Here is a 14,004-nt window from a genome sequence, read left to right as displayed (position 1 = left end):
TAGGAGGCTTCCAGGGGCTCAGGTCAGATAAAGGAGGCAGGAGGGCAGAAGGGACCATTTCTAGGGGCTCGGTCGGGGCTGCTGCTGTAGCCTATGTCATCAGGCTCACCTGCCAAGGCTGGGCTCCCATGGTCTGAGTCACAGGTGGGCAACGGCTCACCCAGTCCTCCTGCCCTGCGTGCCTGTACCCAACAGACTGCTCTGTTCCAACCCAAGCTGTGCAAATTGGCTCTCCTTGCAAACCACTGAAAGGAACCGCTTTCAAAGACCTGCCTGATTGCATCCCTGGTTACCAGGAAACAGCAGGACAAGTTGCAAAGTCCCATCACAGGAAATAAAAAGAATGCTCTAGCAACTGCCAGCATTTTTCCACCAGGATTCCAGCCAGCTGTCATTCATGCTCCTTGGCATAAGAACAGAACTCAACAGGCATTAAGAATAGCAGTAGCTTCTTCAGAGCCAGGCACTGTGCTGAACACTTGAATCTATTTCTTAGGATACCCTATGAAGCAGCCATCATCACAGAAATTTTCACTCAATGGCTGAGTGGTCATTTGCCGAAACTAGTCTGAAGCTGGGGGACAGCATATTTTTGCCCAGGACTGTTTACCACTTGAGGGTCTATACACACCCTGCCTCAGAAACCAGGCTGACCATAAGAAGTACCCACGTTTCCCCCCCCCCCGTCACATTTTTACTTTGGATTAATTTTAGATTTGCCAAAAAGTTGTGAAGATTATATATGGCTTTTCTGTATACCACTCATCTAGCTTTCCCTCGTGTTAACATCTTACACGACCACAAAACATTTGTCAAAATTAAGCAACGAATGTTGGTACATTACTAATTGAACTTCAGGTCTTACTTGGATTTTATGTTTTCACACTAACGCCCTCTTTCTGGTTCAGGATCCAGCGCCGTATTTAGTTCTATCTCTATAATCTCTTCTGGTCTTCTGTCCTTGTTTTTCATCACTTTTGACAACTTAAGCACTGGTATTTTGTAGAATGTCCTCCAACTAGGTTATGGGTTTTTAAACAGTATTACAGAGTTGAAATGCTCCCATCTCCTTGAATGACTATAGCTGAAACCTTGAACAACATATTTGAACTGTGTGGGCAATTCAACCCATGTGGATTTTTTCAATAAATACAGGAGAGTGCATGCTTTTTCTCCTCCTTACGTTAATAACATTTTCTTCTCCCCAGCTTACTTTATTAACCACCCAACATCGTAACAGCCACCATCACTGGGCCCTATGCTAATCTCTCGCAGAACACTCTGTACCATCTGGTGCCACTGGGTCCTTGGAGGTGGATGCAAGCTTCCGGAGAGCAAAAACTTTTTTTAATCACTGATGAAAATAGGGCTTGGTGTGTATTTGTAGGGTGACCAAATCTCTATGTACTTTATGTACTGATGTGGAACAATCTCCAAGATCTGCCAAGTGAGAACAAGCAAGACGCAGCACAGTGCGCTCCCAATCCTGCACAGAAGGTGTGGGGGGCGAGTACACACCCACATGTGTTTATATATGGCTCAAGTCTGGAAGGCTCCTCTTCTGCTCAGACTACACTTGGCTCAACAGTTTCCACTCTGCTCCAGCTCTTTAAGAATTAGTCCATTTTTGGAACCAACATCTCCGCTTTCAAAACAAGGTCTCTAAGGCCTTGGCCTGCTTTAGATGGCGGCCACAACAAGCCGTGCGGAAAAGCCCACCTGCAGCACAGGCATCTCACCTCTCCTTAAGTGACTCCTCCCAGGAAGTCACTTCACAGGAACACGGGCTCACCCTGTCACAGGTCAGGGGCCTAACCAATCCCTCTTGTGTTCCTGTTTGTCAAGTTATCTACATCCTCTGAAGTTGCGTTATCTACTAAATGCCTCCTCTGTCCTGCACCTGTGACCATCAGTCAGTCTCCTGCCCTGGTCAAATGTAGCTAGGAGGAAAGAATCTAATATCCTTGAGAGAGAGAAGACTAGAGTCGAAATAGCTTACACAAAGGCAATTTATTAACAGAAAACAGTAATTTGAGGAATCCTGTTCACAGACGGCGACCACGGCGGCCCCCCTTCCTGCGGGTGCTATCGGAGGGGATGGGGGTGACATCCTCTGTAGGGAGGAAGAAAAAACATCATTGCCTAGAGATGGATGGGAAAGAGTCCAGGCCTCCTTAAACCAGGGTCTAACAGACCAATAGTGAATCCCACTGCTCCCCATGTGAATCCTCAGTATGTAACACATGGAGAAGGACTGCCCCATCTGCTGCATCCTCAAAATTTCTGATGTGGTCTGAACTCACTTTTCTGAAGGGAAAACCAGGGTTCAGAAAAGACACTCAACTTACAAGATCAAAGAGGTGAGATATCCAATTTCTGACATCCAGCCCATGGACTCTCTAGTGGAAAGATTATTCTAAATAGGGGCAACTAACACTACTTCCTTTTCAAAAGGTAAAAAGCTACACCACTAACTAGAGCAGGGGATCGGTATATGATACTATTACATGCAGAGAAACAGGGAAGGATTAATACCTTCTTAGGAGTAAGGGGCCAGGAGATCACGGGTGTGAGGGGGCAGACACTTTGCAGATGTAGGGGACTCGCCATGATTCTCAGCCACGGGAGTTGCTGCTCCCTGCATTCATTTTTCATTGTTACAATGACTGGCATGCTCTAATACTTAGTAGGAAAAAACCAAGGATGCAGACAGTCTTATAATTCAGGGGACAGACCACATAAAATGCCAACTCCCTTAAGAAACACTGAAAAGGACAATTTTCATCTCCCATCACTTCCACCAGCCAGTCTCAGGCCCTGCACACCAGGCAGTGTGGGGCAGAGGTTCAGAAATCAAAATGCGCTGCCAACATTCACATCAAGGTGACGGGGGTGCTCTGGAAGAAATTCTGTTGTATGATGCCTCTTGCAACCCCCATTAACTCTGGCACCCTACCTGCCAATAGGCCCCAGACCAGGCTCTGTATCCCACTAGGTACAACACAAGTTTTCTGGGGTCAATGATTCAAAGCAAATCCAAGTGGTAGCCAGAGGGAGGCACTTACCAATGCGCCCAATCTTCATTCCTGAGCGGGCAAGGGCTCTGAGGGCTGATTGGGCCCCAGGTCCAGGGGTCTTGGTTCTAGGGAAATGAGGATCTACATTGAGAAAAGCTTTGTCCAACTCATTAGGGGTTCTTTCTAGATCCCACAGCCCTCTATAGTTCAGGAATCTGCAACTTTTCAGAAAGGACCAAAAAAATAAATATTTAAGGCTTAGTGGTCTATGTATGGTTTTTGTTGCATACTTTCTGGCCCATGCATCAGAATTCAAGCTCTGTTCTTGCCTGCACCGGACTGTCCTTCTTGCCAAGGCTGTAATTTTTTGGGAGCAATCTGTCCATCTCCAGCTGCTCCCCACCCACAAACAAGGCACTATTATCTCTCCAGAGGACCACTTTGGTCTGCTGCCCACAAAGCATAGGTTTTTGGTTTTTTTAAAAGATTTTATTTATTTATTTACTTGACAGACAGAGATCACAACTAGGCAGAAAGGCAGGCAGAGAGAGAAGAGGGAAGCAGGCTCCCCGCTGAGCAGAGCGCCCGATGCAGAGCTCGATCCCAGGACACTGAGATCATGACCTGAGCCAAAGGCAGAGGCTTTAACCCACTGAGCCACCCAGGCGCCCCAGCAGAAGTTTTTTTAAAAAAAAAATATAAGCTATATGCCCAATGTGAGGCTTGAACTCATGACTGAGGTTAAGAGTTTCGTGCTCTATCAACTGAGCCAGCCAGGTACCCTGAAGCAGGAGTTATCTTTAAAAACAAAAACAAAACCAACCAAACAAACAAAAACCCAATCTCTGGAGCACCTGGGTGGTTCCCTCAGTTATGCATCCAACTCAATTTCAGCTCAGGTCATGATCTCAGGGTCGTGCTAAGCAATGGAGTCTGCTTAAGATCCTCTCTCTCCCTCTGTACTGCTTCACCCCACCCACCTCTGCACTCACATTCTCTCTCATCGAAACAAAACTCCAATTTCATCAAGTCATTACTATTAAAAAAAGTTCTTATGTCCCCCCACCACACTTTGGCTAAAGTCTAAATCCTTACTGCTTCCTCTAAGACCTGGCAGGAACTTGCTCCTGCCTCTCTCTCTGATCATACCACATGCAACTCTTTCCCATAGATGTGCCAAATTCATTCCCACTCAAGACCTTTTCCCGGCAGTTGTATCTGGCTGGAATATTCTCCCCTCTGCCCTTCCTTCACTGAACCAACTCCTGGCACATTTAGGTCTTAGATGAAATTAAACTTTATCACTCCCATCCCTCACATTGTACTTGCTTCCCAGCACTTGCCACAAATGGAAAGCACAGGAACCCCTACTCAGGCTGTTTAAAGACAGACTGTCCTGGGGCACCTGGGTGGCTCAGTGGGTTAAAGCCTCTGCCTTCAGCTCAGGTCATGATCTCAGGTTCCTGGGATCGAGCCCCGCATCGGGCGCTCTGCTCACCAGGGAGCCTGCTTCCTCCTCTCTCTCTATTTGTGGTCTCTGTCAAATAAATAAATAAAATCTTTAAAAATACTAATAATAAAAAAATAAAGCCAGACTGTCCTACCAGTCTAGGCACCTCTACGTAGGAAGAGGAAAGGGTATAGCTGTCCTTTTCCATCCTTCTTTCCTAGCACCTAGAACACAATACCTTGTATGCAGCTGAGTGCTCAATAAACAGTAAGCTGGGGCGGGGTGGGGGTGGGAGTAGCAGCAGTGGTGCAGCAGTCAACTACGGAATCTGAACACACTCATGAATCTTGTGCAAAGTCACAAGAGAAAAACCAAGCCTCAAATCTAAGTCCTTTGGCTCCTAAGCCCAGGGATCTCACCACCCAGCCCCTGCCTCATGTACCTATTTCCTCCTGTGGCCCGTAGTTTGATGTGAAGGGCAGTGATGCCCAGCTCCTTGCACCTCTGGGCTACATCCTGGGCAGCCAACATAGCAGCGTAGGGAGAGGACTCATCTCGATCAGCCTTCACCTTCATTCCACCAGTCACTCGGCAGATGGTTTCCCTGGGAACAAAAACTCAGTGATTTCTCTTATCCATCAAGGATTGTGAATGCTTATCACATCCCTACTGAGTAAATGGTGCCAGTCAGGTATGGCAGAGGATGAAGGTCCACCTGATGGGGCGCGAAGACCCAAAGTAACTGAACACTGTATTAATAATATAAATTTACTTTTGCATTTAATCCTCCCAACTGTTCCAGGAGGCAGGCACAATTAACCTCACCACAAATATTATGAGAAAACCAAAGCTTCGAATTTGAGTGATTTCACATGTCACAAAAAACTGGCTAACAGCAGCCAGAACCTGTACATAGAGAGGACTTCCTGTCCACCCCCGCTCCTACAAAATACCAAGAGACTGAAGATTCAAGGATTATACTTTAAGGGCATTAAATTATAAAATTATATATTTATATAATTATATATTTATATAATTTATATATTTATTATATATAATATATATTAATATAATTATATATATAATTATATATAATATATATTTATATTTATATATATTAATATAATTTATATATATTTATACATTTATATAATTATATATTTATATAATTATAAAATTATAAAAATTATAAAAATGATATACATTAAGGGCACAAAATGTGTCTCCTTTCTAACCAAACTGCCTGGGAAATCCCAGTATTTGTGGCCCAACAACCAAATACATTTTCTTATCTGAACATTCTTTAAAGTCTTTCAAGAGACTCTTTAAACTGCCACCCAGTTCCAGGGGCATTTCTTCCTCCAGACCTTACCAGTTTCGCCTGTGCTTCTTCACCCAAGTACTCACTTGCCAGAAAGATCGGTGACATGGACAAAAGTGTCATTGAAGGATGCAAAGATGTGGCAGACACCAAATACATTTTCTCCTTCCGCTACCTGAGGTCCAAGGCTGATGACCTGTTCTTCCTTCTTTTCCTTCCCCTTGCGAGGTGCCATTTCTGAAAGAAGGAAAGGAATCCAATATTAGCAATGGACAAGGTTTCCACAGCCCCTTCTTCCCGGCTATTGAAGGAAATCTCCCAAATTTTGCTCTTCTATGTCCTGTTTTCCTCTACCTAGTCTGTGAAATCTCATCTCTGCCTAAAACTCATTTCTCCCTGCATTTAGGGGCTTTCAATTGATGGGGAAAAAAAGCGAAGTACCTTGAGGTAACCTTTTTCCACCAAATCCACAGCTCTTAGTATTTATAGGAAAGGAGCCTAAAGTTCTAAGCAGATTTTAAGTATCCTTCAAATTTTTACCAAGTGGGCTCAAAAACTTGAAAAACACACTAGCTTAGGTCTCTGGAGACCTCCAAGTTCAACTGACCACTCTGCAAACCTGGGCAAAGCCATTATCCCTGGGCTTTACTGCTGCCAATATACATCCTGAGGAATTTTTGATGATCTGTTTAGGATGATACAAGTAGTCAGTTGCAGAGCAGAGTGGAAAACCAGGTTAAGAGATTCCCTGTCTTATGGACATTGGGGAGGGTATGTGCTATGGTGAAGATGATACACAGACCTGTACCCCTGGGGCAAATACTACATTACATGTTAATGGTAATAATAACAGAGATTCCCTGTATACGTCTCACAATACTTCCAATGTCAGGAAGTGTTTCTGGTCTCCTGGCCCCCAAGTACCATTTACAGGTTAGGCTCAAAGACTTTAAGACCACATCTAAAAGGGTTAGTAGAAGGCTAAGGCCAACAAACTACTCATGAACTGGCGACACCTGAAGACCCTTTATGGAAGGCACCTGCTGCTTAAACTCTGCACCAATTTCTTGGCTTAGAATTCAAGGGTCCCTTGGGGCGCCTGGGTGGCTCAGTTGGCTAAGTGTCTGCCTTCAGTTCAGGTCATGATCCAGGCCCATGTTGGACTCCCTGCCCAAGCAGGGAGTCTGCTTCTCCCTCTCCCTCTGTTCATACTCTCTCAAATCAAAATCTTAAAAAACAAACAAAAAAAACAACTCAAGGGTCCCTTCCCACATCTCCCTCTAGCTTCATCTCTTACTATATATCCTGTGCTCTACCAGATCCTTCCAAATGCCAATTTAAATGCTATCTCCCACCCTCTGACAACGGATCTCCTGCTATCCTTCCACAACTCATTAAAACCAAATCCTAAATTTTTACTAGAATCAAGCATTAAAGGCAATAAAACATCTCTTGGAAGGCTAAGAGAAAAGCTCCATCCCAAAAACCCAGTGTTAGTGAAACCAGGTAACTCTTATCTGACACAGCTTATAATGAAAGTGCAATTACACAGTCACAGACTCTAGGGGAGGGAAAGGCTAACAGGAGGGAAGCAGATGAGGATAACGCGAAGGCTAAGTAAGAGAGGACCTACTTTCTGACCAAAGCCCCAGGCCTTCCGGCCCTCCTGAGACTCAAGAATCAGAACAGCTTCCTAACACTTTCAGAAGACCCTAAAAATAACAAGGGCTCCGATGACTTATGCTGGACCCTTCCAGATGAAGACAAAACACAGCGTTGCCTAGGTTTGTAAAGACAGTGGCAAAACCAAACCTAAAAACCAGTGTCCCAACCTCCGGCCCAGCACTCTCTAGCCTGCGTCAAGATGCCTCTATTCCACGAATAACTACCAATTCCAGACCCGGAAAAGTCCACGTCTCCCGGTCCCTGGATCTCCCCAGTGCCTTCCTTATGTACGGTCCAGTGAGCGAGCACAGTAAGCGCACAAGTGCAGGCCTTGGGTGTACGAAGTTAAGTGTTCCTGAACTCAGATTAGATCCCACAGAGTTAAGAACTGTAAGGAAGGTGCCAAGGAAGCTCACAGAAGAGAAGTTTAAGTTCTGCCTGATGAAGCCCAGAAGACTCCAGCGGATCTGAACTAAGAAGCATGAATACCAATGCCTGCGGTGACCGGTCCCTCAACACATGTCCACGTGCTGTTACCCCACCCCGTGTCGTGTCGCCCTGAAGTGGTGACAATGGTCCCTGGAGAACAGATTATAAACGCACAGCAAAGGTGCTCAGCAAACACTGATGCACACTCCCCAGCCCCGACTCTGGGTTCGCGCGGCGCGCCCTAAGCGCCCAGTATTTGCAACATGCCAGGCTTAGCAATCACCCAGACTTAGGCAGCACCCAACACAGGGTCGTTGCTCCTGATTCTCTCCATGAATCCTCACTACAACCCTGTGGGATCGGAGCGACAGTTAATCCCATTTCCCAAACCAGGAAACCAAATGGAGATTAGGGGCCGGGCCCGCGGCCGCCCAGGAGCCTGGCGCAGTAGAGGTGAGGCCACATCACGCTCGACCCCTCTCCTTCTCAACCACGCTGTGCGGCCCCCTACATGCAGCGGTGGCGGCAGCGCGGAGCCACAGCCTTCAGGGCTGCGGCCCGACTGGGTCCCATTTAACAGGCTCCTCCTCGGGCAAGACCGCCACCTTCCGAGACAAGGCACGCCCCTGACTCTGGGGTCGACCCGCCGTGCCCCTCGCCCACAACTGACTCGGTTTCCACCGAAACACCCCAGTCCCGCGTCCCCGACCCCGATGGGTGACCCCTGCCGCAGGATGTCGCTCGATTGTTCTCGCCAAGGCCTCCTACCTGCGCGTCTTCTCCAGACTCCGCTACCGGAAAGAGAGAACGGGAGCAGGCGGGGCGATGGGACACGTTCGCGTCCCCGGAAGTGTACGTCCGAGGTCACGGAGCGAGGCCGGCTCCCGGAAGATGCCGGCTTTAGTGTTTCCAAGGAGTTGAAGAATCACCCTCGGCAAAGGCGCTTTGCCTAAGAGAGCACCAAAGGAGACAAGGGCAGGGTGTCGCTGCGAGCGGGTCCGCCTCTGAGACTGCGCGAAACAGCTACATCTACTCAGTGAGGCGGGCCAGTGTGCAAAGATGGCGGCGGCCGGGGCTAGATGGACTTCCTGTAGCCCGACCCCGGGCCTGGTCAGCCCGGAGGTGGCAGCTCTCCTCGTGGCGCGGAGGGCAATGACAACAACAACAGCGATCATCACAGATTTTGGTCTACTATGTACTGGGTAAAATACGAATAAATTATTCAATATTTATTACATACTAGCTTGGGCTGAGCAATTTATAGACGTTGCTTAATTTAATCCTCACAAAATTATCAAATAGATAACTGGTTTGATTTCCCTTTTTACAGATAGGGGATGTTAACTGAAATCACACATTTGTGGCAGATTTGGAATTTTGACTTCAAAGTCTATCCGTTTAAGAGCCACTTCCATATATCCCTCTAATATTGAAGGACCTTGAAGTGTTGGGATAGTGTATAGATGGAGATATGGGGACAAGCTGAGAAGTAGGTCGTGTGTGTGTGTGTGTGTGTGTGTGTGTGTGTGTGTGTGTGTATACATAGATTTGTATATAAAGCCCATGTAGTGGACTGTATATATTGCATATATGTATGAAAGTTTTTTTTTAACAAGATGAACGATTATACAGAATAACAGATCTTTTTCTTCTCTAGTATTGGTGCCACCTGAATAGATTTAGCTCAATTTAGGGTAGAACTTTTTTGAAAAGTACTGCTCCTTTTTCCTTTTACAAAAGTAATTAATTACAGAAAACCCATAAAATAGAAACACTCAGAAAGGAGAAAAAAGAAATGACAGTCTTACCCCCCACAATTAACATCTTGGTATATGTCCTTTCCAAACATAATCTATGCAAATACATACAGAAGAGGCACTTCCTTTTTTTTTTTAAGAAAAGAGAATAACTTTATAATATCTTTCCTTGATGCTTTCTAAAAATCCAAGCTCAATATAAACAATCTACACAACAAAGGAAAACTTGTAGAAAAAAGTAAAAATCATCTCTACATTCTTTCCTCTAATGATACCACCATTATCAAATTATCATTATTGAGGTGGAGCATCATTCCAGAAAAAATTTCTATTATCTACGCCTATATTTTTATTATATAATACACAGCCTTAGGTAAATAAAATTGTATTCTGTATGTCATTTGGTAACTTTCTTTTATTCAACATTGTGGACATCTTCCCATAACAACTAGTAGGGATCTTCAACATTTCTTTACAAATATTTTATTTTATTCATTTGTTTTAAAGATTTTATTTATTTATTTGACAGAGAGAAAGCACAAGCAGGGGGAGCAGCAGACAGGGAGAGAGAAGCAGGCTCTCTGTTGAGCAGGGAGCCTGATGTGGGGCTCGATCCCAGGACCCTAAGATCATGACCTGAGCCGAAGGCAGACACTTCACCAACTGAGTCACCCAGGTGCCTTCTTTACAAATATTTTTAATTTCATTTGTTATTTTGAATATTAAATGCATTCACAAAAATAAAAACTACAGATATGAAAAAGTATGTACAAAGAAAGTCCTCTCACTTCTGACCCCAGCAACCCAATCCTCTTCCTTGCAAGCAACCAGGAATAGCTGTATTGTATCATTTTTAACTACTATAGGATATTCCTTTGTATAGATGACCCCTTTTTATTTAGCCCGTTCTCTGTTGTTGGGAACAGAATTTGTAAATGTATACAAAACTGTCAAGAACACATTTGTGCTATTTTTTCCCTCAGGGTAGATTGCCAGAAGTCAAAAAGAATATATATTTGGAATTTTGATACATTTTGCTAAACCGCCCCTCAGGAAGTGCTTATCAATTTCCACTTTTGCTCAACTGAGAGACTAAATATGTCTCCTTGTATCATATTTCTTCCATGGTTAGTAAGGTGAGATATCTCTTTATGGATTGTTTTGAGCGTTTGCGTAATTTCTGTCAGTTGTCTATAGTCCTGAAAAGGAAGGGCTTTTTATTGTCTAGTAGTGAGTTCCTCAATAGAAGAGGTATGATAGCAACCCTCAGTTTGCTAGAAGGGAGGAGAGTCGGGGGAATGGGGTAACTGGGTGATGGGCATTAAGGAAGGCATGTGATGTGATGAGCGCTGGGTATTCTATAAGACTGATGAATCACTGATCTCTACCTCTGAAACCAATAATACATTATAGGTTAATTAACTGAATTTAAATTAAAAAAATAAATTTTCTTTCTTTTTATGAATTTCAAAAGTACTTGCATAGAATATTTGACAGTATTGTATTTCATTATTTTAACATCTATGTAGTTATGTATCTCAGCAAATGTTTGCATACTTTACCTCAAAAAAAAGAAAAGAAGAAGAGGTATGATAGTAGAGACTGAAGCATTGTGGAGTGAGTTCTTGCTTTGGGTAAGAACTTTTTTAAACACACAGACCTCAGTGAGGGAAGATTTCATGAAGGGAGCATGGCTTGATCTTACAACTGAAGGTAATCTATACAGTCACCTCAGAACATATTTTTTTACAGGCACCTGACTGGCTCAGTCAGTAGAGCATGGAATTCTTTATCTCAGGATCATGAGTTCCAAGCCCCACGCTGCGCATAAAGCTTACTTAAAAAAATAAAATAAGGCAAATATTTTAAAAAGAACATTTTTTTAATAGGGACGTCTTACTTTCTTTTTTTAAAATGATTTTTAAAATTTATTTTATTTTCTTTTTTTATTTATTTTTTAAAGACCTTATTTATTTATTTGACAGACAGAGATCACAAGCAGGCAGAGAGGCGGGCAGAGAGAGAGGAGGAAACAGCAGAGAGCCCAATGTGGGGCTCGATCCCAAGACCCTGAGATCATGATCTGAGCTGAAAGTAGAGGCTTTAACCCACTGAGCCACCCAGGTGCCCCAGGAAGTCTTATTTTCATATCAGAAACCAGCAGTCACTGCTTTCAAACTCTGATTCGATTATTTAGTCAACATATTTATTATTTCTACAAAGACTTATTAGTTGTGAATCCCTGGGCAAAAATTGTAATCTCTCTGCCCTTTAGTTTTCTCACCTGTAAAATAGGGTAATAACTTTTTAAACATGCATATTGAAACATCTGTCTCCCCTGGGCACTTGCTTTGTGCTGAACTCTGAGATATGATAATATGACATTTAAGCTAAGACTTAAAAACAAAGCAGGAGTTAGCTAAATGAAGTTGGAAAGAATGATCTGGACAGGGAGAACAGTTTATGCAAAGGGCCTGCTGTGGGAAGGCACTTGGAGCATTCAAGGGATTAAAAACATGGCCAGTATGTTTGCGGTATTGTGTATGAGGGAAGAGGGATGGGAGATCATGGGAGGAATGGTGGGAGCCACTCCCTGCTGTGTCTTACCTCTCTGTTGCCTTGTCGGCTTTCCCCATCATACCCCACCCCGTGCACCATCAACACTGTAAACATAGGGAGTATGTTTTCCATGACTTCTCATACTTTCTTCATTAATTCATTATTGAGCCCTTAGTATGTGTCTCGCACTGTTTAGATACTTGGGGTACATTTGTGATCAAAATAGATAATGATCCTTACCTTCTTGGGGTTTATATTCTGGCACAAGGGCAGACATAATATTATTTAATAAATTTCTATTATGTTAGAAGGTAATCAATCAGTTACTATGGAAAGAAGAAAAGTTGAGTAGGATAAAGGATATTGCGGGTCTGGGGGCTTCTCAGGGAAGGGGTGGGGCATGTGACAAAATTAAATTGAGAGTACAAGGTAGTCTTGTTGAGAGATTTGAGCAGAAGTGGGAGGCAGAAAAAGGAGCAAGTATTGCCAATATCTAAGGAAAGATTATAACAAGCAGAGGGAAGAGCATGTGCAAAGGCCCACAGGTAAGAGTACCACTGGCATATTCTAGGAACAGTAAGGAGGCCAGTGTGGCTGGAGTAGAGTGAGGGAGAGAAGATGGGTGGGACATGAGAAGATGCAGTGATGGGAGCTAATGGCTGGTGTGGGCAGATCACGTAGACTTTTAGGTCTTGGAGGGACTTTGGCTTTTACTCTGAATGGAGCCATCAGAGGATTTTGAGCAAAGGAGTGACAGAATCTGACTTATGTTTTTACTACTACTATATTTATTTGACAGAGAGAGAGAGAGAGATCACAAGTAGGCAGAGGGAGGGGGGAAGCGGGCTCCCACCAAGCAGAGAGCCCAACGCAGGGCTTGATCCCAGGACCCTGAGACCACGACTCGAGCTGAAGGCAGAGGCTTAACCCACCAAGCCACCCAGGTGCCCCCTGACTTATGTTTTAATAAGATCATGCAGATGCTCTGTGGAGAATAGACTCTCGGTGGGGGTGAGGGTGAGGGACTAACATAGAAGGAGGGGGCTCAGTTTAAAGGGGAGAGATACTAGTAGCTGAGACCCAGGGGGCTTCAGTGAGGGCAAAAAGAAGCGATCAAAATTTGACTATGTGGGGCACCTGGGTGGCTCAGTGGTTTAAGCCTCTGCCTTTGGCTCAGGTCATGATCTCAGGGTCCTGGGATTGAGCCCCGCATCGGGCTCTCTGCTCAGTGGGGAGCCTGTTTCTCCCTCTCTCTCTGCCTGCCTCTCTGCCTACTTGTGACCTCTCTCTCTGTCAAATAAATAAATAAAATATTAAAAAAAATTTGACTATGTCTCCGAAGTAGATCTAACAGGGTTTCTTGATAGATTAGACATGAGGCACATGAGAAAGAGAATGGTCAAAGATGATTCCAGCATTTATGGCTGGAGGAACTGGAAAGATGGCATTGCCATGAGCTAGGATGGAGAAGGCCGGAAATGAAAGAGACTTTGGGCTGAAGATCAGATGTTCAGTCGTAGGCCTGAGTTTAAGGTGTTTAGTGAACATCCAAGTGGAGACACCAAGGAGGTTTTGGGGACAGATGAGTCTGGAATCGAGGAGAGGGGTCTTCAGCATCTAGACAGTATTTGAAATCATGAGTCTCTTGATGACCATGGAGGGGCTAGTGCCATTGGAAAAGAGGTCCAGGGACTGAGCACTGAAGCATGGGGGTAAGAGAAAGAGATAGCCAAGGAAAAAGAAGCTGGGAACAGTGAGATGGTTGGAAAACCAAGAGGGGTGTGTCCCGGAAGCCAAACGAAGAAA

At 44.4% G+C, this 14,004-nt stretch overlaps 1 protein-coding gene across 1 annotated transcript; it reads right to left on the bottom strand.

Annotated features, from left to right (window-relative positions):
- Positions 1 to 1,991: 1,991 nt before the first annotated feature.
- On the bottom strand, positions 1,992 to 8,769 carry RPS14 (ribosomal protein S14). Its single transcript, XM_046001218.1, has 5 exons — positions 8,651 to 8,769; positions 5,875 to 6,025; positions 4,910 to 5,071; positions 3,066 to 3,142; positions 1,992 to 2,113 (listed from the first exon to the last, which is right to left on the bottom strand). The coding sequence occupies exons 2-5, from the start codon at positions 6,021 to 6,023 to the stop codon at positions 2,046 to 2,048; spliced, it is 456 nt and encodes a 151-aa protein (XP_045857174.1). The 5' UTR covers positions 6,024 to 6,025; positions 8,651 to 8,769; the 3' UTR covers positions 1,992 to 2,045.
- Positions 8,770 to 14,004: the final 5,235 nt, after the last annotated feature.

Source organism: Meles meles, chromosome 3, assembly GCF_922984935.1.
Source record: "Meles meles chromosome 3, mMelMel3.1 paternal haplotype, whole genome shotgun sequence".
NCBI lineage: Eukaryota > Metazoa > Chordata > Mammalia > Carnivora > Mustelidae > Meles > Meles meles.
Note: the sequence above shows the minus strand (reverse complement) of the source record. Positions and strands in the feature narration are given on the sequence as shown.